Genomic DNA, 24,126 nt, shown 5'->3' with positions numbered 1-24,126 from the left:
TCCGCGCAAACACACACACACACACACACATCCTCTCCTAGACGCAGAGATGTACCACAGCATGTAGGACAAAGTAAGAGCTGCGAAAAGCAAACAGAGGTAGGAATGTGAGCTCAAAGACGGAAACAAACAGACAAAGACACAAGGGGACAAATAAGAGGGGGAAAGGAAGGATTGAGCCAGAGTGTAGGCTACACACGTCTTGGGGTAAGCTCGTCATGCTCGCTAATCCCCTTCCTCACCACCTCCACATGCCACAAAACACACACACACACACAAACACATATCAAAACACCTCCGCCCTGCCATTGCTGTAGTTTTCCTCCATGATACTATGGTGGGGACTGATATGCAGGATTTGTGCATTTCCTCTCATCACTGTGGAAGATGAATCCACTGGTGCTCAGGTTTACATTTTACATTCCTAACCTGTGGGCTGTCACTTCAGCAAACTGATCCTTACTTTCAGATTTACAGCATTTCTATTCACATATTCACATTAATGCATTTAGATGATGTTTTATTTTTATTATTGTATTTTATATAGGAGTCACAGCCACAGCACAGAGAAACCCAAGCTCATCTGTATAAATGAACATGAATCAAGTAGAAAACTCCTGTCTGCAGGTGAATTATTCTGCATTACTAAATATTAAAGCTCCCACATGTAATTCATAAACACACACATAAAATACATATTCTGTTATTAAACATGTAACTGACATTTCCAGCAAGTAATGATTTTAAGATTTTACAAATAAGCAGCCAACTTAAGACAAAATAGCAATCACATTATTACCCTGAAACACTGAATAGATCTGATTTAAGTTAATGAGGAGATTCCTCTCATTCCAGATACGTATATAATCCCAATGTACCTCATGTGCTGCATTGGTTAAGGGGATGTCAGCATGAATTATTTCTCTAGCTGATGTTTGGATCTCTATAGCTTGTGACAGTAAGAGACATACAACAGAACTCAAACCACCAAAGTAAGAGCATTATATCAGTTAGAATACTTATTAGAGGTTTAGGGAGAAACAGGGAGATGTTTTGTTCTCTGTTAGTAATGGTTCTTAATTAAGGCTTTTGTAGCAAAATACGTTTGAAAATTCAGCGGTAATGAGCCTTGTGATTTTTTTTTTTTCCCTCTATATTATTACTTTCCTTTTTGTCAATTTTCCCTTTGTTAGAAAGAGGAAATAATGGGGGTGAAACAAAAGAGAAGTTGCCAGCAGAAGCTAAAATGGGGACACTGCAGCGACATGATGGAAAACGTGTCCCAAACACCCAGCAACCTTTATTCTCTAACTGTATATAAAGAGGGACTACACATCCCCACTTCCTCCCTCTATCAAAAGATATAGTCCAAATATCCCATATACAAACGCTGCCGTCTTTTACATATGGACCCAGAAACTGCACAGTAGTGATTGGGGGATGGAGCCATGGTACCGAGGTTTGGGAGATAAATGCAATCGACCAATTGTGAGTAAGTCTCTGCTGTCAATTCGCTCTGCTTTTATAGCATCAAAAGCATCATTACACAATAAATAAAACCAAACTTACTGAGAAACTTAGCATTTGAACGTACTCCAGTGTGATAAGAATACCTAAAATGGCAGAAACCATCGTTTTAGACTTGACTAGTTTGGTCCATATCCCATCCACGAACAACAAGGAGGCAGGATTTATGACCCATACTGCAAGCCAGCCACCAGGGGGTATAAAGACAATTTGGCTTCACTTTTGAGCAAGTGTCATGTCATCCATCTTCATATATATATATATATATATATATATATATATATATATATATATATATATATATATATATATATATATATATATATATATATATATATAGTCTACGGTCCATACACCAGCCTCCACAGCCCCTTCCAGTGTTGACTTCACCCACAGATGGAGAGTATCACCTTGATGTCTGCGCTGATCTCCTCAGAGGTCACTGATAATGATCAAAACAATTTCTCCTGAGAGAGAGGGGGGTTGGGGGGGGGTCTATTCTCCGTCCACCTTCTCCTCGTCATGGCTTCAATTACTCAGTGTGACGGCATCAGTATGAATAATGCAGCGCTCTGGCCTGGAGTACAACGTATGCCTGTGTGTTTGCATGCTGACATGAAAGAGAGAGGGCAAAGGTTCTTATGAATGATCAAAGCTGAGCTGGAATTTTTTATAAAAAACCAGCAGCGGCACAGAAGCTGAAACAGCAGAGTGTTTTGCACGGGTCATCCAAATGAGCTTAATCAGTGAAACAATCCTCTCAACACGAATCCCCATGTGATCTCACTTCTCAGCTGTCATTATTATCCACCGGTTGTAATGTTAAATACTGTTTATGGCAGAGCTTCTTGCCGCGGGATGTTTTCGCCTCAGGCTCCTCGGATGCTGCAGAGGGATATTTTATCCTAATGAGGCGCACACGGGTAATTAAAAGGCCAGATGATATATACTCTACATAAAAAGTTACAATCCAACCTCATGGTAAAATAGTTTCAAGGCCAGATTTTGTCCACTCGCACTGAAGTAAACTCCTCCCAGGCCGGCGTTGTGATCGGTAAATCATGCGCCGGTGCAGTCTGTTGTCACCGGGGCCATCAGTTGATGGATGGCGCTGTATTTCATCTATATGGCATCCATCTCCTCATGCAATCTGTTATCCTCACACTTACTTCCCACCGTCACCCTTCTCCAGTGTACAGTCGCTTTCTCATGTGATCTCTCGCCTGATGATACAGCCTCCATCTGTGCGTGACCACACTGTTACAGTCTGACGAGTGTCATTTACATGAATAGCAAACACCAACACGTTATTAAATATTTTACATTTTCCCATTTCTGTTATAAAACACATTCAATGTCAACATTTTGAAAGTGTCACCCTCCCTCCACCTTTTATCTGCGATGCAGCCTTAAGTAAAACAAAGACAGAAAGACTTCAGTGAGGTGACGAGATGGAAACACAGCCTGTATATAAAGATGGACGACATGACAGCTCCCCAAAAGTGAAGCGAAAGCCCCTTGATCACCACCTGGTGGCCGGCTGCAGTATAGATCATTAACCCTGCCTCCTTCATGTTAGTGGTTGAGACATGGACCAATTTCAAAAGTCAAACTTCAAGTCAAATAAATTCATAGTGATTTTAGGTCATTTTTTCCAGTAACTTAGGTATTATTTTGATATTTTAGCCATAAAAACAGGGTGAAACGTCATAATTGACAGCTGAGACTGACTCGTGATTGGTCGAGTTCGTGTAACTACCAGACTTCGCTGTCATGGCTCCATCCCCTGATCGCTACCGCGCAGACTCCAAATCTGAAAGATGGCATTGTTCTTATCCAGGATATTTGAGCCTCATATCTGGTTCACAATAGGGACCACACCACTCAGCAATATGTGATTTAAAAGTTTAAAGGGAAATGGATATTTGGGATTTTGAGGAGACAGGGACACTGAGTGAAGTGGTCGAGGTGAAGATGCATCTCATAGGCTGGTCTGGGAGGATGCACTGCTGTCCAGACTCAGTGGGGGGGCTTCTTATGTGCTCCCCAGCCAGTACCTACCAAATGTATGCACCAAACTGAATAAGAAGGGATGAGGGAGGGAGGGAAGAGAGGATGAAGGGATGGATTGACCAGGTATAAGTCAGGTGATTAGAGGTGTGGCCCTACTCCCTAACCTAAGTTACCTAGTTACCTAGTTAATTTCATATAGAGGGAGGAAGTGGAGAAGCGTGGATCTATCGGTGGAAAGCAAAAGCATCTAGGCAAAAAAGTGCAATGATGGATGGATGCAAAAGGCAGCCGAGTCCAAGCCAGGAACACAACAACAGCTATTAATGTCATTCCCACTGAAAGTAATAAGTCCGAGGGAGATTTCTCTTACCCTGGTGGCGAGACGTTTCCCCTCTCAATCTCACCGCAGCATCTGTCTCTGTCACCACGACATCACGGAGAAAAACACGGCAAACGGTTCAGGGTGGGCGAGTAAGAGAAGAGATTAATGTGTGTGTACCCCTGTGTGTGTGTGTGTGTGTGTGTGTGTGTGTGTGTGTGTGTGTGTGTGTGTGTGTGTGTGTGTGTGTGTGTGTGTGTGTGTGTGTGTGTGTGTGTGTGTGTGTGTGTGTGTGTGGCTGCATGCATCTGGTACATTAATGGTTTGTGTGCTTTTGTATTTTGTTTGTGATCTGTGTGCTGAGCATCAATGATTCATCGCCATCCGTCTCCCACGCCCTGTCTGCCAGACCGAGCTGCTGTTTGCTCTGTGCGAGGGCTCAAGTTATGGTCGCATGTGCCCTCGGTGCAATGAAGCTGCCCCAGGGCAGAAAGTGATGTGACGTCACGTGTGAGGTGGAGGTGATAAAGAAATCCTGAGCAGAACGAGTGTGTGTGTGAGAGAAATGCAGTTTGTAATCACAAGAATAATTACCCTTCGTGTTCAGACCTAATAAGCGCACTGTTACACAATATTTATTCTCTGGCCTTCTTCCGTCAACATGCAAATGAGTTTGTTGAGTAATGGTGATGTTGACCTGCGACTCATTTGGATGTGTCACCGAAACAGGAAACTTTTTTTATTTTAGTGACGCAAATGTGGCTGTGTCCTTACCGACCATCAGGAGTCACAAGTGCAGTTTCAAGTATATTATCGCTGACGTGCTTCCCGATCATATCTACACAACTACAACACAATGTCACAGCAATGATGCACCTGATCTACCTGCTTTATTTTGTCTTTGTGTACGAGTAAGTTAAGATTTGAAAGAGAAGTGCTAATCATTGAATTGGATTCACAGTCACATTAAACCTTCAGCACATTTTTTCATTGTGCGAGGCCAAGTTGCAGAAATCTCTGACGACCTTCGGTCTGTTGTCTCGGATACTTCGTGTGCTGGTCCTCATTTGATATGATTGAATATACTGTATATGAATATACTATACTTTTGCATAGATCTATAAAGTGAAGTTGCACATAGCTTTTTGTTCACTCCCATGAAAGTTGCCTTTTTAACACAAACATTGAAAACACTTGTAGCACATAAAGCAGGCACTGTAGTTATTTTTTCTGGATGAGCATATACTGGACTGAACACATTTAATGTGATGGGACTCTTGATGGTTTTATTTACCTGTATATTTATGGTTTTTAAACTTCTTTAGTCGTGAATATCTCTCTGTGGGCCAGACGCAACACAATACAATTTTGTGGATGCTCTTCACATTCCAGCATTGATCCTGAGAGTTTTTAAAAGTATTTCTTACTCACTTACTTGATTAAAACATTCATACAGCATTTCTAATGTCCATGAGACTGAGAGAAAACTTTGCGGAATTTTAGGTAGTTTTCATTACCATTTATTTAAAAAAATTATATGCTTTCTATGCATGTGCCTTTGTAAAGTAGAACTGAATTTGTCAGCAGGATTGTAAACACAAATTTTCAGGAGGGTGTTTCGATGGGGAAACATTTAGTCACACGTTAGACAGACATGGAGTGAGACTGAAAACAAAGACAGTAGTTGTCTGTTGTTCCACCAACAGTCTTTAATCCTCGGTCGGTGTTGTGTGGCTGATGGGAAGTGCTCCCAGGGTGAGGGCAGCCAGAGGCTTGTTTGTGAAAACGGACCATCCTCCGGTTTCCTAATTGCTGGGAGTGCAATGCAATGAAATGGCTAACTTTATTGGTCCCCCTTTTTGTGGCCGTCTTTCCTCCAATGAAATGCACGAGCGAGAGAGAGGGGAGCCTTCTTGCATGATCACAGACGAAACACTCACTTAGATGTAATAGCTGTGCTTTGTTGTGGCCTCTCTGAATGTCTTTATCAGAGAAAAGTAGACATCTCTCAGGGCAGCGCCAGTCATAGTATGAATGAAATGCACTTTTAAAGAGAAACAGTGATGCTGGTGATTTGACTATAACTGTTTCAGAAGGGGCTGAATCTGAGAATGCACACTTCAGAGTCAATTGCTGTGGACATTTTCAACATTTCCTGGAACTTCTCCTGCCCCCTATAGTCCCCTAAATGTGTGGGAAATGTCAGAGTGAGACAATGTAAGAAAACAGCATGAACGCGTGACTGATGCAAAACTGGAAGAATACAAATATCTCAGTGCTAGACACAGACGAATGTCAACTTGGAAAGACCAGGATATTGGAGAGCTTTTGTTGATTAGGGCTGATTCTGGTTTTGATCTGCTGTAAACAAAAACACTTTATTTGCTTTCCGTAACAGAATTCATACGTCACTTCCTGTCTCCTGCATGCTCCAACCAGGCAACACTCCTCGCTGAATGTTCTGGAAATGTTCCTGTTGTTGTGAAGGTGTCTGACTCGGACAATCTCCTACTGCTCTCCGACAAACCTAGGAAAACGTCAGAAACCAATTATACGCATCTCATATCTGAAAATGACTCAAGAGACTTTATTCTGCCTTTGAGTGTGTACTTTAGACACAAAGCTTTAAAGTGTTTTAGTCTTTGACAGGCTTCAATCTGCACTTAAAACGCTGCAAACACGCCATTAATCTCATTTCTCATCAACTGCATGTGGTTTCTCCAGTGCGTAGAACATTAAAGCTCTGCTTACGTTCTAAATGACATTGGTGCATTAAATGAGAGACGTCTTTAGAGCCAAGGACATGAGCTCAGCTGATGCACAAACACAACCTGAGCCATTTGTATTCTGGAGTGTGTTTTTACTTCAGCTTCACAAACATGTTTCCCATCATGCAAAGAGTGAAGAGAGTCAAACTTTTACATTTCCATTCCGATCAACCTTTCCCGCGGTCACAGTAAAGGTCATTGCTTTGGACAGCTTCCTGTCACAAATGTCAAGCTTTGATGTCTGGAGCGTTTTCTGCAGTCGGCTGTGAAACACTTCTCATGTAATTTCTTCTTCTGTGGTTAGAAAAAAAGAAGCTTCCTGTCTTATCTTGCACACACACCCCTCAAAGAGATCTTAAAAGAGCGACTTCAGCCAAAGATGGTTTCACTGCTTCCCCCTCACTTTTCCACTGAAGATCGATTCACATGGATTAAAAAAGACTGGGGATGTGCTTTGAAAGGGGACTTCTAAAAATAGATCCGAAGGAACCACACGCCAGTCAACACAATGACCTTTTTTTATCGTAAAACACTCATTGTGCCTTTCTTTTCCATTTTGTCGCAATTTCCCTTTCCTTATATCTCCTCTCCTCCTCCACCACTCCGCTCTCGGGTCTCTAACAGGTGACATCAGTGTATGTGGCCTGGTGTTGATGGTTTCCTCTGTTCCCTGACAGGACGTCTAGACTGACACTTCACTACATTATACACTGGCAGCTTCAATATGCTGTTTCCCCCGTGTTGTCATGTTTGTCCGTCTCTCAAAGTGAGGCCTTGTCTTCACTGCTGCGGATATTTTATTTTCTACCTCTATTTAAAAAAAAAAATTTAAAAAAAACATCTCTGTCCACACGATCTTCGTTTTACAAAATATATCTGTCCATAATAATTACTTTTAAAAAAGTTTCCGTGTTGACGAGAGGCCCAAACACAGAGGAGAAAGTTAGTTTTGTGAAATATCCGCTTTAGCGTGGAGCAGATGTGACTTGTTTACGATGTCTGTGGTTTGAATCAGACTAATGACCTTCATCCAGTGTCGTCTTCTATCATTCTCTAGTGACTAAACGATTATATTTTAATGTGGACACATTCAGCTAACATTATTATTCAATGCAGCTTTAATTACTCTGCACACAAGGCTCAGTGAAAAAGGGCATTCTGAAGGACATGTGTTTTTTTTCTGGATGTATTGGCAACAAAAACTCAGCCACATCAGGAGCCCTCCCTCCCTGCGTGTGGTGCAATATAAAAAATTAAATAATCTTTATGAAAAAAGAGAAAAAAAGGTTTCTGGTGCAGCCATTGTGTAATCTCCGAAATCCTGTTATTTCAGTGGATTTTCATTTCCTGGCTGAGGTGTTTGATGACATTAAAACCAGAGGATAAAACCAGGGTTCCCACCGGTGTGCGACCTAAAGAAATGAAGAAAAACCTCAAAACAGCCAATGATGCCATCTTACTGAGATTTAATTATCATCCCAAGGTTTGCAGTTCTTTCACAAGACGTCTCACAAATGAATTGTGTTTACAGGCCTCTGCCTTTCATCATATTGATTCTTAGTGATTTTGGTTCCACATAATTGTTCAGATAAAGGCTGCAGGCTGCAGTTTTCATTATCCACACGGAATTACGGGATGGAGGACGACTTTGAGTGGTGGAAACCGTAACCGCAGTCGAGGGCTTCTGCTGCTGCTGCTGCTGCAGAGCTCTGCCTCTCTGCATGCTAACCCCTGAAATCCCATGTGGTGCTCGGGCTGTGCAGAGGCTCAGAGCAGATTATCTCACTTCCCCATATGTTCCATACAACCAATGCTGAAATAGATGTTATTAAAATAATAATATACTACCGCCTGTAAAAACAGCCTGTCATTACATTGGCAGAATGTTTTTGTCTCAGTGTTTCAAAGTGATCTATCATGTTTCGTCCTAAATGACCCACGTGTGCCGCTGAACAACAACACAATGATGGGACTGAGCAGCTGTTATGGAACCAAATTGTGGTTCCTTAAGCTAATGATTGCAGATCAATCCACTGTTTGAAAGCTCCAGTTTTGTTTGAGTGGACTCAATTTTACTATTCCAAAAATGAGAATCGCGTTTTTTCTTTTTTAGGAGTAAAATCACGATTCTGTCTCCGAGCTGCACTCTCGTCCTTGAAGCAAACTTTTTTCTGCTTTTCCCTCACCCGCTCCATTTTACTGCAGGTTTTCTACATCTCCTCATCATGTGGGGTAACGCCATGTTGAAGGAGAAAGTAGGAGCGTTTGTTTTGATGCAGCTGAAGTCCCAAGTCAAAACGCAGCAGAATCACTGTCAGTCAGAAAGGAAGTTGCATATGGATGTAAATTGAGATCGTGAGTACAATGAAAGGTGCAGATTCAAAGCAGTGATAGTGACAGAAACACCAAAGGGAATTGTGGTGCCTGGTAATTCAAACTGCAGACGCATGGACCTGTAGTCTGATATAATGCATCAGATATGATCATAAACACCTTCCTTGAATTCTGATATTTTCAGCTGCAGTTTCACTGGGCTTTAAAGGCACCTTTGCAATATCTACAGTTGTGTAAATTTACTGCATGTTGCCCTGCGTGAGATGGGTCCAATAAAATGTTGTTGTTAACCTGTGTCAGTTTGTGCGATATCCTCTGAGGCATGTCAGATTGTGCAGTTTAGCCGTGGTGAATCAAAGCTGTGCAATGGAAAGAAAGAAATCAGTTCACATCATTTTCAGACCGGTTGATCTGTTGACATTTTGGACTATCTTTGATTTCCAACGCTCCAAATGGTCCTTTGGGTTTTGGGGTTGATGAGCGAGGATTTCACTGCCTATCTCTCTGTAGTTTCCCCAAACAACACGGTGTGAAGGGGCCTTAGATCTTCACATGCATTATTGATGAGTCATTAGAAACCGATAGTAAGCTCTATCAGTACAGGATGCTCCGTCTTTGTAGTGAGTAACATTATTGGATTCGAGTTATCTCCCTGTTGAAGACTTAACTCTGGACACAATGGGACAAATGTTTCACTTAATGAACCGAGTCGAGCTGAAGTAAGAGGATAATGAGTTCAGTGTTACAGTAACAGTCTGAACACTCGTTATCTTTTGATCTACAGGAGAGAATGTGACTTATTGTTATGCCACGATGACCTGAAACCAGTGTGACACCAGAATGATCATCTTAATAAAGATATCGTATTCAAGAATCTCCGTAAGAAGTCTTATAAAAAGAGAATATTAAATGTCTCTAATGGGAGAAAATGTAATATTCAGGAGTCATGTTTGCTTTAAAAGCAACAATATGTAGTATCTAATCCTATTTCCATCGATTAACTGATACAGTATCAGTATTGGTTGTGTATGGCTGGAATACTGCACGTCTGATATTCTAACTCCCAAAACTACTGCTTCAGGAAACCAGACGCTGTGTGAGCACTTTGCAATTCACTTTGGTCCCAGTATCCACGCTCTGTCTGAAAGCACTGTGCCTCCGAATAACTCATTTCCAGTCTTCCACACTGTGCCGCATGCACATTCATCTGTGACACCCCGGATGGTGAAAGTCTGAGGAGAGAGAGGGGAGGGGGGGGGGGGGGGGGGGGGTTGTTTGATAAAGCGGAAGAGGGAAAGAGAGGAAATGACAGAGATTGGGGGAGAAAGTAGAGATGACAGCTTTAGGTCTTGAAATAAAGAGCTATAGGAAGAGGAGATAACAGAAGAAACTGTCTGACCGCTGTCTGCAGCTCCTAAATGTAGACTTTCTTTAGAGACGTAGGTATAAGTGAAGTGAATGTAGCTGGGTGTAGTAGAAGACTTTACAGTAATCCTGCAGTGTTTGGGTTAAATGTTGCAGTGCAGCAGATACAGAGTCAAAACTGTGCAAATTATAACTGCTACGGAACACATGCTGCATGCAAATGTGTCTGCAGTCACAGAGGGCTGTTCATTTAATGACCCTCCGCTCTGCATGGGAGAGGCGGCCAACTGCTGCGTTATGGAGAGAGACAGTGTTTTCTATCGACCCTGCTCATACGGCCCAAATTGTCTCAACATAAAAAGGCTCACCTCAAACTGATCTTCTAAATGAGCAGCAGGCAATGTTGGATGCAGTCGTTTTGTAGCATGGCCATTTTACCTGTATATGAAACTATAGAGTTTGGCTATTTCTGTAACAGCCATTTATTCACATTCATCTGAGATGTGTGTTTATAATCAATCCCCTTTTTAACCAAGGTGAACCTGGTGTTAGAGCTGGGCTGGTTCACAGCTGGTTCAACTTTTGAACCTTTTAAGATCCAGTTTGCGTTTCCACAGGCTAGAGCCACCACAGTCGTCACCTTATACGTCTCTGATTTCCAAGCAAACACTGGTGTCGACTTCAAGCTTATTTCCCTGCCCTATATGCAAAAAATGAATACGTCTTTTCAGCTCACAAAGACCAAATTATGTTGTTTTTATCCTGTTTGAGTTTGCAGATGTTTGTTTGTGTCTGTGTGTCAGCACAAGCGAACAAGCAAGAGAGAGAGAGGAGTCAGGAGGGGCTGAATGAGTCTCAGGCAGCTGTGCTATAAAGAAAGATTTGGTGTGGTGGTCAGTGTTGAAACTGCGACAGTGGCCACAAATAAATCAGTGTACGGCCAACAGTTTAACAGTACATGCGTCACAGACCACCACCGAATGTGGTTTGAGGGATCGGATCTTAGAAAGCATTCAGGACACGAAGCCCACTGATGTAAGTATTTCTTTCTTTTAAACCATGTTTTTGGGCCGAGAGACACAAGAAATACAGAAGAAAAAAAGGAATAAGGTAGAAATAATGGAGGAGACAGAAGAAAGTAGAGGGAAAGGTTAGAAAAGAAGAGGCAGTCCACCCGCCCAGGATGAGTTATTTTTATATTCCCGCGCTTCTGCCTATCTAAATGTCAATCACAGTAGCACAGGCAGGTGATCAATACTCCAGCTGCTTCCCGGAAAGGTTATGTACCAGGACCGGTGGTGTAAGACTTGTTTTCCTGCCTCTAACAAACCAGATGCTGTCTTAAATCATACCGACAGTTTGGGAGAGCCGAGCCCGAGTTTGCTGAAAATATCATAGTTCTCTTAGCAGTTGGCCTACGACCTTGTTCTTTGTCCTTCGGCCTTTTCTGCCAACACGGAATATATTTACGAGGAGTGTCCTTACTGCTGTGGTAGCTGCACAGATGGCACAGCTCAGAGAGAATCCCTGGAATAAATATGCAAACCAATGCGTGAAACACACTACTTTGCATTCGGTGTATGACATCCTGCAAAATTTAAAATTGTAATACTTTAAATGTAACTATAAACAGATGTAGTTTATGTATATTCACAGAAAGTAAACATTGATAAAGATCCATATCAACACACGCGTATCTCCATTTTCTGTCATTTTTAGTCATGTATAGACATTAAATTGTCCTTTCTCCGTTTCCCTGTCTTGCTGCTCAGAAATGAAATACAAATACACAACCACAGGCGCAGCAAAAGATGTGGAAGAAAGGCCATTAATTCTTGTTTGGAGAAAGATTTTCTCAGTGTCCTCATAACAGAAATTAATCAATATTAATAACCCTTCCCCACTGTGCAGTACATTTGCTTTTGAACGGCTCTGTCTTCAACTGAGAACATATTTGGGGAACAGTTTACATATTTGTGTAACAGATCAGGGACACCAGTGTAGAATACCGATAGAGGAAAGCTGCTCAGGACCTGGACATGACCTTTGACCTCCCTTTTATAAGAGTAAAGACACATTTTTCCTTGAGGGATTCGCAAGTTCATAAAGTATAATCAGGTATAATTTTTATGTTCTTAGTTGAGGTGCCCTATGTCTTTATATTGCCTCGCTGGGAACATTTACAAGGCTGATGTGGACTACGAAGCAACACGAGGCTTGATTTATTTTCTCTCTGCAAATATTGTACAACAACACATGCAAACCCTCTCACTTCTCACAGCATTGGTTATTAGTAACAGAGGAATTGTGCATACCCTCATGAGGAGACATTCCCAGCAACAACAGCAGTCAGCAAGAAATAATGATGCCGTGCACTCGAAAAGATGCACACACAATCACTCACTGCATCTATATAGGCTGAAACATGACCCTGCCTCGGAGCTCCTTCTCATTATCTTCAGAATTAACATATCGCTGAAAGTTTCCAGACACATATTTATAGATATTTGTGTATAAATATCCCCATCAATCAATCAATCAAATTTTATTTGTATAGCCCATATTCACAAATCACAATTTGTCTCATAGGGCTAAACAAGGTGTGACATCCTCTGACCCTAACCCTCAACAAGAGTCAGGAAAAACTACAAAAGAAACCCTGTTAACAGGGGAAACAATCTCAGAGAGCCACATGTGTAGAAGAAAAATGTCTGATAGAAATGAATGGTTCAGTGTGTAAGATTTAGGTGAAAGGGATGTATTGGCAGTAATTTAATATAAAATAATCCTTGTGATGTTTTCACTATAGCCACAACGATCCACCACCATGATAGACCGCCACGATCACAATCCACCAGTAGGCGATAACCCCTTGATAACCTGCCAATTCAGCCATTCCCCATCCCCAATGAGAGAGAGTGCTGCGTGTGCAGATAGAGAAGTTAGTTTGTGCTGCTGACTAAATCACAGGATCTGCACTTTATTGAAGTTTAAACCCCCCCGCTCCTGCAAGTTTTGCATGGGTGGGACCCAGAGCCAAAGGAAGGGCACAAATACTGTCAAAAATGTATGCAGTATGCACATCCAGTAAAATATCTTTTCATAGGTGCTGGATCAATAAAACTCCACAAAATGTTTGAAAAAGAGAAATTCGGCACACCTAAAGCTCCCGTTAAATGATCACTGGCAAATCAATCTTTTAACAGGAGCGGGAGGTGTGTGGATATTCTCTTTTTCAAATACAGTAAAACTGCCAGAATGGTACTGAAAAGAACAGGAGGAGAGCACTCTCTGCCTCTCTCTCACAGCCAGTCAGGCAGATATTCACTGTGTGCATCCACACAACAAGCACTGCGGGGGGTGTCGTCCCCCACAACCCCACCCTGACCGATCAGCTCCAAAAGTTAATCATCTGGAGAACCACTCCCAAGTAATATTTCCTCCCAGTTTGGTAAAAATACATCCATGTTTTGGAGGGTTGAAAACAACAGGGAGATGAAGCACAGATGAGAACCATTTAGAATCATCAAAACTATTCTCAAAGTTTAAAATTAGGGTAGGTGGGTTCAACCCTGGTAAGAATAAATCAATAAATGAATACTGTGTCATTCTGAGTTGAAGTACCTGTAAAAGTTACTGATGCTGGGTGTTCTGCTAGCGTGTTATCAAAAAACGTAGTAACTGTTGGCAGGTGAGATACAGAAGGACAACAGACGGTCTCTTCAGAAGTGTCCATCTGCTGGTTACTTGTCACTTATTTCAGCTGCTTGATCCCGTCTCTCCTTTATCCTCATTTGTCCAAAATGTTTGAGTTTGATTTTACAAAAGAATTTACCATTTTTATTGATGAATGTTGTTTTTCCACATTTAGGGAAAACATTCAGGGGCTTGAAATCTGCATTGATGAATGATAAGTATTGGTTGCTAATTATCAATAACACTTCAAATAAAATGCTCTTTGTATTCAAAAATATACCAGCAAAACCTCTTCTGGTTTTAGTTTGAATCTTTCCAGTTTTTCCTCTTTTTCCTTCAGAAAACTACATTTTCATTCATATAAAAAGTTTTTTCCATGATACACTATGATGAGTTAATATACAGAGAGCAAGTCTTCACTCATTAAGACCTCACAACTCGACGGTTTTAACTTCCCCAACATCAGACGCTTTGATCCTACCCTGGAGCGGAGAACAATCTCCTTCTTTTGTCTTGTTTTCTTCTATTAACAAGACCAGTCACTCGGCAAGTCTTCAGAAGAGAATATTTGATGTTCTGCTCTCATCAGCCCCCACCGCTCTTTCTTCTCCCTCTGCTCCTCTGTCCCGTCTCTACAGCAGCGTCAACACAAGCTGAACCAATTCATTAGAAGGCTCAGAAAGTCATTCATGGTAATGGCTCCCTTTGCCGAGGGAGGTGGAAACTCAGCAAAGCCACATACATTTTTTTTGTGTGCAGTCTTTCGACATATTCTTCTACATATTTTATTTAGACCTCATTTAGATGTGCAAATTGGTCTTATGAAGTACAGAGGGCAAAAGGACTGGAGAGAAGAGGAGAGGATAATAATTAGGGAGGCGTTGGTCCCACAGCCATGATGCAGAGCTGAGCTAAGGCAAGCGAAGGGATGAAGGAGGACGGGGTAGATCCACTGTCTGGAGACCATCCCCAGGAATCCCTCTTCCTTATTCATGCAGCAGCCGAGCATCAGGGAGTCTCCCAACCTCATTATGAAATGCGTACTCGCGCAAGTTTACGCAGCAGTGCAGCTCTTGCTTGAAAGCCTCTGCTTATCCACTCCACTCTCCTCCCTTCTTCTTCTCGTTTTAGATCAGATCACTCTGGGGAAGCAATGTCATGCTTCATTCATCGAGATGCCCCACTGTTCTAAATCTCTCTCTCTCTCAGTTTGGCTTCAGCACATTTGTGTGGTCGGCACAGGGCGAAGCAGATGCGTTGCGCTGAAGTTTATATTTACTTATAAGTCTCTGTGTCAGTTGGATTGACAGGGAAATTGAAATGAGAGCATCGCACCGCTGTGAAGCTAAGCTCGTTAAAAATGCACAAAAAGCATATACATGTGTTATGTACATGCAGATACACGTCAATTAAGCATGACTCCCTGACAGTAATTCTCCAATCATAGCTTAGCAACCGTAACTAGGCGCAGCATGGCTGCAAAGCTGTGGATTTCTCAAGACGTTGAGATGGTGTGGAGCTGTAGAGACACTCGTCATTTTAAAGGTTTAATGAGTGCATTGAATTGTTTATCTGTTCTAATTAACTCCACCAAGGAGGTTATGTTTTCGTCTGTGTTTGCTTTTCTGTTTAATTGTTGGATAGTAGGATTTAAGTAGGATTGCGCAAAAACTACTGGACGGATTACTACAAAACTTTTGATTGTTGTTTTCTTATATAATAATTCATGGATCTTAATGAAAGAAATCAGTCATGTTTAGGGGTTGATATACAGTATATGAGTGTGTTTAAGTTGTTTGCATATCCACATTTCAAGTGTAAACCCCCTCCACCATCCCAAGTAAGTTTTGTGGGGGTACTACTTACTGTATGTTATAGTCATTCCGTTCTAATAAAGCACATCCACTGTGTAGTTTTTCCCCATTTTGCGGTAAAGAGTTATTCAAAGGTGGGACCAGGCTCCAGCAAAGAGTGCAAGTTGAAAATGAATTAAGATTCCATGCAGATAACAATATCTCCACCGTGCACCCACCTTTTCTTCAATATGTCAAAGGTTGCTATATCTGGTTCAAGCTCATTTCAGAGCACAGGTGGGACCTGTTTGTGAATTCCTGCCTTGTATTATTGCCTCCTCTAGGCTGCATTGCTTTTCCAGATTCATGTCTGTGCCTTCCTCTTCCCTGCATGGGCCCAGTGGGAAATAAATGGGCCAGGCCTCTTCACTGGAGCTGGGCAACTGCCATTAGAGGGACTAGGTTGACCTGTGGCATAAAATTAGGAAGGTTAGGCCCATTGAGCAGCCCGGCTGATAGTGGCAGAGGATAATAAATCCACTGAGAAGGAGGGAGGATAAGAAGGAGGGGGGGGATGGATGTGGCAGCCTATGCAGCCTCAGGGACACTTAGGATCCCTTTTATTAGCAGGGTTATTTTCACCCTCTTCTTTCAATGGCCTGTCTCTTCATTGAGCAGAGGCACCGACATGTGCACTCTCTATCATGTACTGTGCACTCTCTCTGTTTGTCCCTGCTTTCTCTGCAGGGAGATGGAGGCTGTGACGTGCTGCATTTAGCAAACGTAACTCAGATAGAAGCAAACATTTACTGGAAACTATTTTCAGCTGTGCATTAAAACATATTTGGTAGTTTAATGAGTATTTACAGCAGCAGGATATGTACATGTACGTGCATTGAAGTGAAGGAACAGGTCCCCCACTGTTTGTGTATCATGCTTTGGCTACAATACTTGTTAGTAGGAGGATTTCATTATGTTCTTTTCATGGGACTTGTTGACTATAAGAAAAACATACAAAAGAAATGAGTTATGCAAATCAAAGAGAGTCTTAGTCAGGCAAATAGCTAGTGATGTAGAATTCCGGCTCTTTGGAGGGAGACGGATCATATGGCTCCATTCCTTCTCTTTTCAAAAGTCCTGATCACTTGGATAATGATATGATAGGTTAAGATTTGTATCGGAACCAATCTTAGACATCTCGCCAATATCTTTTTGCGTGTGTGGACTATAACAGCATCCAATTACTTACATTGCATGTCCTTCTCAGTGACAGAAATCTTGTGTTCTCACTTTTCAGCGGTGGAGCTTAGGGCAGCAAAATATGGGCTTGATTATAAAAGGAACAGCTCAAGAAGCCTGCGACTCAGTTCCCTTCGTTCTTAAGATATGAGTGTGTCCCTGTAACGTTTTCCTGAAGGTTTGTCATTGGAGAAAAATAAGATCAATTTCCTGCACTTATGTCAATTTTCGCATTTGAATTTTTCAAATGTGAGGCGAGTTTATTCGTATTGCATCTTTCAATCACTATAATCATAATACATTACATACAAATACAGTGTGTCGGAGTGATTTCCTTGAGAAATAAATCTGTCTCTCTGTGTGTTGTTTGTTTCTGCTCACAACTGTAGCATGGAAAAAGCCAAACTGACAGATTAAACACCAAGTTGGCAGAGTTTCATGCAATCTGACACGACACTGGTGCAAACGGGAGCGCGTTTCTGAGGGCTTTTCATAACCCTCTCCGCGTTATGACTTTCCGCTTATATAATCATCTGTTCTGCGCTGAGGGCTGGCATTCGAGCACCAGTCGGCCCGTGCACCAAGACGTGAGGAAGAGTCTGGAAAATGGTGTGATGTCACATTAGAAAACCCACTGTTCACAGCTTGGATTCTGCTTGGTAACATACTAATATCTTTAATGTGACCTCCACAGAGAGGAAGAGCCACTGCTGAATCTCCTTATGAAGCTCATATCACAGAGCAGAGCGGAGCAGTCTGATAAGAAACACAAACATCTATATTAGAAATATACTTTAAAACACCATCACAGTGCAGGAAAGACTTTATTCTTTCTTGAATGGCTGAAAAAGTCTAGAAGGTTTGGGCATCTACTTTTATAATTAAAAGACTCTCAAACCTAATGGAAGTCTTGGCTTGAATTTGAAGTTATAAAATCCTGGTGTAATTATAATAAAATAAAATAAAAGTTACTTTCCCATCTGTTCTCTCCGACTTAACGTTCTCTCCCTCCTTTGTGTTTCGTCTGCAGGGTTCTGAGAACACAGTCCCTGGAATGGTACTACAACAACGTGAAGAGTCGGTTCAAGAGGTTTGGCAGCGCCAAGGTTTTGAAGACTCTGTATAGAAAGCACATTATCGAGAGAGGGGCGCTCTCTGATCTCCCAGGTAACGTCATCCTCTTTATTAGTCAGCCGCGCATGGCCTCCGTGCAGACGCTCCTTTTCTTTTGCTGTTTATTTTGTACTTTATAATCATCCTCCTCTGCGTCGTCTTTGATTGCAGAGCGGCCTCCTGTCTCTGTGCAATGTTGTGTCATGTTGTGATTAAAGCAATTTCACTGTTTTAATATTACTCGTCCTCCGAGTTGGAAGTAAATCGGCCTCTCTTGAGGTTGCCGATGTTTCCCTCCTGGGACGAGCTCCCTCGATTGCTTATTAGTTTTGCTTTGTTGAATGATCGATCACTTTGTTTTAAATGTTGTGTTCTCTTGCTGAATGAATCAATTAATTACTTTCTCACAGGAAACAAAGATTTTTTGGGGGGGGTCAGACGCGTTCACAACAGGAAAATGCCTGAAACATTCAAATGAGTGGTGGGTTGTGACAGGTTAGAACATGCAGGAGGCAATCGATTCTCACTCAACTCCTGCGTCAGCCCTTTCTCACATGGGCTCACCGGACATTTTACTAGGGAGCTTAGCTGGCAGGAACAATTCCAGAAAATATCCAGAGCTACTGACTTGGAGATTTTTGCTCTTGCATTCAGCCCCTTAGGAAATGTTCAGGCAAATGTCTGGACTTAAGTGCATGTCTGAAACCAGCTGTAGACACATCTCAAGGGGGGGTGATTGTTCTGTGGAACAACCACTTAATTTCATCGCTGCAGCTCCTATAGCAAAAACATTTCTGCTGTTGCACCTGCAAATGTGTGAGTGAGTGATGACGACAGACTCGGGCGAGTTGCCCTGTGGTTTCATCCGACCAGTTAATCCCAGTGGTGCACAGGCCACTTTTCGTCCTTAGTGAATTGTTCCTGTGCAGGACAGCAGCAGTTCAGCTTTCATCCGATCCCCCCCCTCTGCCTCCTGATAATATTGTTTTGACCCGGCAGCAACATGATCAGTCTGCCGCTGTGGCTGCCTACACGGGATTAAATGGATGACGAGAGCACAGAGCGGATAAATCAGGTCAGACTTGAGGTGGAACTGGATGAGATCGAGATGAGGGGAATAAAGGACTGAGTGAAGGCCTGTAATGTATGTAGTGATTGGATCGGCCTGAGTGATAAGGAGAAATGTGAATCCCATCATAATTATAAGAATTTATTTTCTACTATGCCAGTAGAGAAATGCTGCTACATTATGACTAACTTGCAATGATATAAACATTTCTGTCCGTTACTTCCACATTATTACACTTTCCTTTTTTAGACAGCATGTGGAGTCAAAGTAAAAGTCAAAGTGACTGTATTGATGAGCTGAAGAAAATCTAGATTTTGCTTAATGGGAATCTAAAAATATGTTGATTGAATATTATAACAAGGTGCCAGTTCATATCAGCTCTTTATCAGCAGATAAATCAACTGAGGATGTCAAACAATTAAGGCTTTGTGCGACAAAAGCCAAAAATCTTGTTATGCTTTAGTTGATTTTATAGGTGTACTGTATAAATCAAGAAAAAGAGCTCAACAGTTGAATAGAGAGTTTGATAATGGGCCATCATCTTCAAACCATCTAAGGCAGACACCTTCCCACAAACTACGAGACTGTGAAACAATGTTATAAAACACGTTTTATTCACAGTGTCAAGGAGAAGTACTACTACTACTTCCAATAGTTTTTTTTGCTCCAAAATGTTGTGGTTTTACAGCCACGATTCATCTCATACCTGGCTTTAAACTCTTTATATAAGGATTTTCTGAAACATCAATTGCGGAACCAGAGCCATTCTAAAAGTGGGTGATGACTGTTACACTCTTTAGTCGTCAGTGTAAGAAAGCCAAAGCTGAATGGATAAGTTAGAGTGATGGATGCATTTTCCATTAACCGGCGTTTCAGGTGCTTCACACTTCATGTTCTTTATTTCTGTGATGAAGTTTCCCTTGTAGGTAGAAAGTTCTCCCAAGACAAACGTGATTGTTGTGATGGCTGCAGCTTCTTCTGGTGTATGAGTGGACAAATGATTCTTCTTCTCAACCTCCACTTTTCTCTTTTCCTCTCCTCCCCCCCCCCCCCCCCCCCTCATCATCTTCCACTCCACTATATAGTCCTTTCCTTTACTCTCCCCCTCCTCTTCTCTTACATCATCTGCTCACATGAACCCAGCAGATTAAAACAGTTCCTCCTCTCACATCCCTGCTGCCTAACTGGCGAGCTGACATGCCGTATGATTATGTATATACTCTGATTTGTGTGCATGTTGCTTGTGTGCAACTGGATGTTAAAGCCGCTGTGATAAATTATCGGTTCGTTCAGGAAAAGACATTTTTAGAGATGTTGTGTTTTCTCCATTTTGTGTTTATGTGAAAATATTTATCTTTCCTCCACCCTTGTTATGTTGTACAAATCAGATTAAACCAAAATGAATTGTGAAAATGTCAAAAGCAAGTCAAGCTGTCACTACTATAATTAGGTTTTAATTTATTGGAAAGAAAATGCCCTTTTATTCCCTCTTCTGCAGCAAATTATGGGATATGTCAAGTGTCTTGACAAGTACAGAGTATAACGGCAACAGATTACCATGATGTTCTGTATATCAAGCCTTCTGTGCTCTCAATACAACATAATATATTTGAGTCTTTGCTTCGGCAAGTAAATCAGCATGAGATTGGAGAAAATTCAATTAGATCGTGTTGTTGCTCGATGTTGCACCATCTCGCTTGGTTTACTTTGCTCTAAGAAAAAGGGCTTTTATTATGACGCCGGAAAACTCCCTGAATTTTAATATGGCTCTCCTCTCGTCTTCATTCAGTAGAAAAGCAGCCACCTGAACATAAAACATTCTCATCAACCGGTTCCCAGTAATGTGAAAGACAAGCTCACTTTACACATGTGCTAGTAAAGGATGTGTAATTATTTTATATATCACCAAGGGAACAACGCTTGTGAAATCAACTCCATACGAGTGTGAAATGCCAGCTGACATGACGGCTCCAGACGTGAGCGTTTTACATCTATCGTGTCCCCAGAGAGAGAGTGTGACCTTCAAACCAATAGGAAGAGTAGACAGAGCAAGCGATTAGTACGTGTCCATCATCCCTGTGACCTACAACAAATACCATACCATCTTCTCTGTGTGTGTGTGTGTGTGTGTGTGTGTGTGTGTGTACGCGCACAGTAGAAAGTGAGAGTGTTGCTCTGCGTGATAGATGTGGCCCCTGGAGAATCTCGACATTAAACATGGATGAAGAGTCAGTGACCATGTCCTGTAAAAGACAAGCTGATAGCATATCAGTGAGGACAGAGGATACTTAAAGGAAATCCAACTATATCTTTTTTTTTTTGCCTCATGAGATAAACTTCCCCTTTTTTAAAATCCGAATTACTGATATAAGCTCCACATCAGGAGAGTCTGCAGATGCCAGGGGCTGATGCATGTGTGTTAAATTAGTAATTAATGCCTCAGACGGCAGTAGAGCGTGAAGTGAGTCCACTAAATGTGTGTTTAGTATGTGTTTGAATTCACTCATGAATGAGTCTCTCTGAAACACTGTAGCATTAACCAGTTTTCACTACATGTCAACAGACGTATGATATTAAATATGACAGAAAACAGTGGAGCCACTGTTTAGTGTCTTCGTAAAAGGAAAATGTTAGAGGGAAAAAAAGCAAGTGGAGTGACATGATCACTTTATTTGAAATGATATAATAGATCTAAACAGTTTAATTTGGGCCTGGGCAATAAGCTTTAGACAATAGTGTTTTGGGGAAATATATTTACTTGTGTTCTTGCAGAGGGTAAGATGATAAGATTTATACCACTCATGTATTAAAATATTAGCTTCATCAAGTAGTTTGCTTAGCTTAGTCTAGCACAAATGTAGTGACCGTAGACTGTATATAAAAATGGACGAATTTGCAGCTGCCCAAAAGTGAAGCCAAAGTGTCTTAATCGCCACCTGGTGGCTGGCTGCAGTATTGCTACCTGTTTCCTTCTGTCTCTGGTCTTTCTGCTAAGCGTAGCTAACCAGCAGCTTGTTTTTTCTTTATATTTAATGTAGTACCGACATTGGAGTAGAGTCAGTCTTATCATACCACCCACAGAAATAAGTGAATAAGTGTATTTCCAAAGAATGTCAAATCATTCTTTTAAAGAGCAGGCATTCAAAAACAGAAAGAGCCACAACGTTTATTTGAGGAAAACAACAGATTGTACTGGCACACTTCATTTGCCGTGTTTATCATCTCTTGCACTATATTCCTGTGATTTGCTCCGACCATGCGTCCCTCTAAAAATGTATCACAGGGGCTTTGTGTTTACGCCATGATAAACGGGAATAAGGGCAGCGGCTAATGCTTGTAATTTCTTCTAACGGCTTTCCGCGTTCCTGGTTTTATGGTATAGCATCATCAAATTTGCCATGAAATGCCATGTGATGAGTTTCTTATGAAGCATCAAAAGCAGGAGTGATGGATTTTATTTTTTGACACTTTAATCACATTCATTCGAAACGGGGGATTACTGTTGTCCCACTTTTTTTCCTGCGCTTTGTGTTTGCTGTCACATCCCTCTAAATGTCTGTGGGAAGCTTCCTACCTTCAGTAACATGACGGCGACTCTGAGAAAATGTTAAGACATATTATGACCTTCAAACATTTCTATTCTCTGTCAAGAAAACTGAGAGGAGACGCAGCGCAGCAGAGATGTGCAGCTTTCTGTGGCGGCCGCCGCCTTTTCAGTGCGATGACAAAGGAAGAGTTTGTGTGTGTGTGTGTGTGTATGTGTGCGTGTGCGCGCACTTTTTGTCTGATATTAACACGGCTTGACAAAAACTCTGATACCATCAGAAAGCAATGATGTCAGTACGCAGAACCCTGAACGGGAGAATCGGTTGTCTCTGCCACTGTCATGAACTCGCTGTTTTCATGATCGACAATGTCTCGGACTGGGACTCATCACTTACATTAATGAGCCCCAGACACTGCTGCTGCAGAGCACAGCGCTCCCCTGTTTCCCTGGGCCCTTAACAAAACACTTGAAGCTCATGGACGGTTCTCAAGATATGTGAGCCACTGACAGACGTTTCTGGAATTCTTAGATAGATGTAAAATCATTGTAGATTTCTATAACCACCAATAAAAAAACAACAACATTGCACTCACATGCATTTTTTTAAAACCGTAAGTGCTTCATGTGTGCTTGTGTTGTAATTAGGGTTGCAAAGGGGCGGAAAATTTCCGGTAAATTTCCGGAAACTTTCCGGAAATTTTCCATGGGAAGTTAAGCTTGGGAATTTTGAAAAAAAAATGTTACCGCAAATTAAACACTGAGCAATAAAAACGTCATTCAAAACTCTATTTTAAAGATGTATGGAATGCAGTACACGCTGCACGTTGAATTTCTCCATCACATGCACAGATAATTCCCAGCATCCTGCACACTACAGCAGGGCTATTGAGGCCACACTACTGCATTAGCCCAAGGACTAGTCAGGTAAGTTTTGATGATATTACTGGGGAAAATATATTAGCATGCAGATTGAGGATTGTTCATCTGTTCATCTAGCCTATTTCTATTCATGTTTCCATCAATTGTAAAATATTTTTAAAGACGATTCCAATTGTTTAGCTAACTATTTATATCCCTGGCATTGCATTAGTGTTTTTTACAAGCTTTTTTCTCATCTTATTCTACAGAACAATGCCACGTGCACTATCTCATGTGTGGAGACATTTCACCCCAGCCAATGTAGAAGGAAAGGCTGTGTACATTTGCAAATACTGTGCAAAGACCTATGTTAAGAATGCCACAAAGATGCAGAATCATATAGTCAAGTGCCCAAAGGGGCTCAAATCAGCTTATGACAAAACAAAATGTTTATATTTATGTCTGTATATGACAAGGTAAATACA

At 41.6% G+C, this 24,126-nt stretch overlaps 1 protein-coding gene across 6 annotated transcripts in view; it reads left to right on the top strand.

Annotated features, from left to right (window-relative positions):
• Window positions 1-24,126, top strand: part of myrip (myosin VIIA and Rab interacting protein) — a 109,075-nt gene that overhangs the window by 67,459 nt on the left and 17,490 nt on the right. For all 6 annotated transcript variants that reach the window (XM_034572669.1, XM_034572674.1, XM_034572672.1 and 3 more), the window contains exon 4: window positions 18,085-18,221. In XM_034572669.1, the coding sequence (XP_034428560.1) occupies window positions 18,085-18,221 (137 nt within the window). The remainder of the gene's footprint in view (window positions 1-18,084; window positions 18,222-24,126) is intronic.

The sequence above is a fragment of the Hippoglossus hippoglossus genome, chromosome 20, assembly GCF_009819705.1.
Source record: "Hippoglossus hippoglossus isolate fHipHip1 chromosome 20, fHipHip1.pri, whole genome shotgun sequence".
Lineage (NCBI taxonomy): Eukaryota > Metazoa > Chordata > Actinopteri > Pleuronectiformes > Pleuronectidae > Hippoglossus > Hippoglossus hippoglossus.
This window is presented reverse-complemented; position numbering and strand designations above follow the sequence as displayed.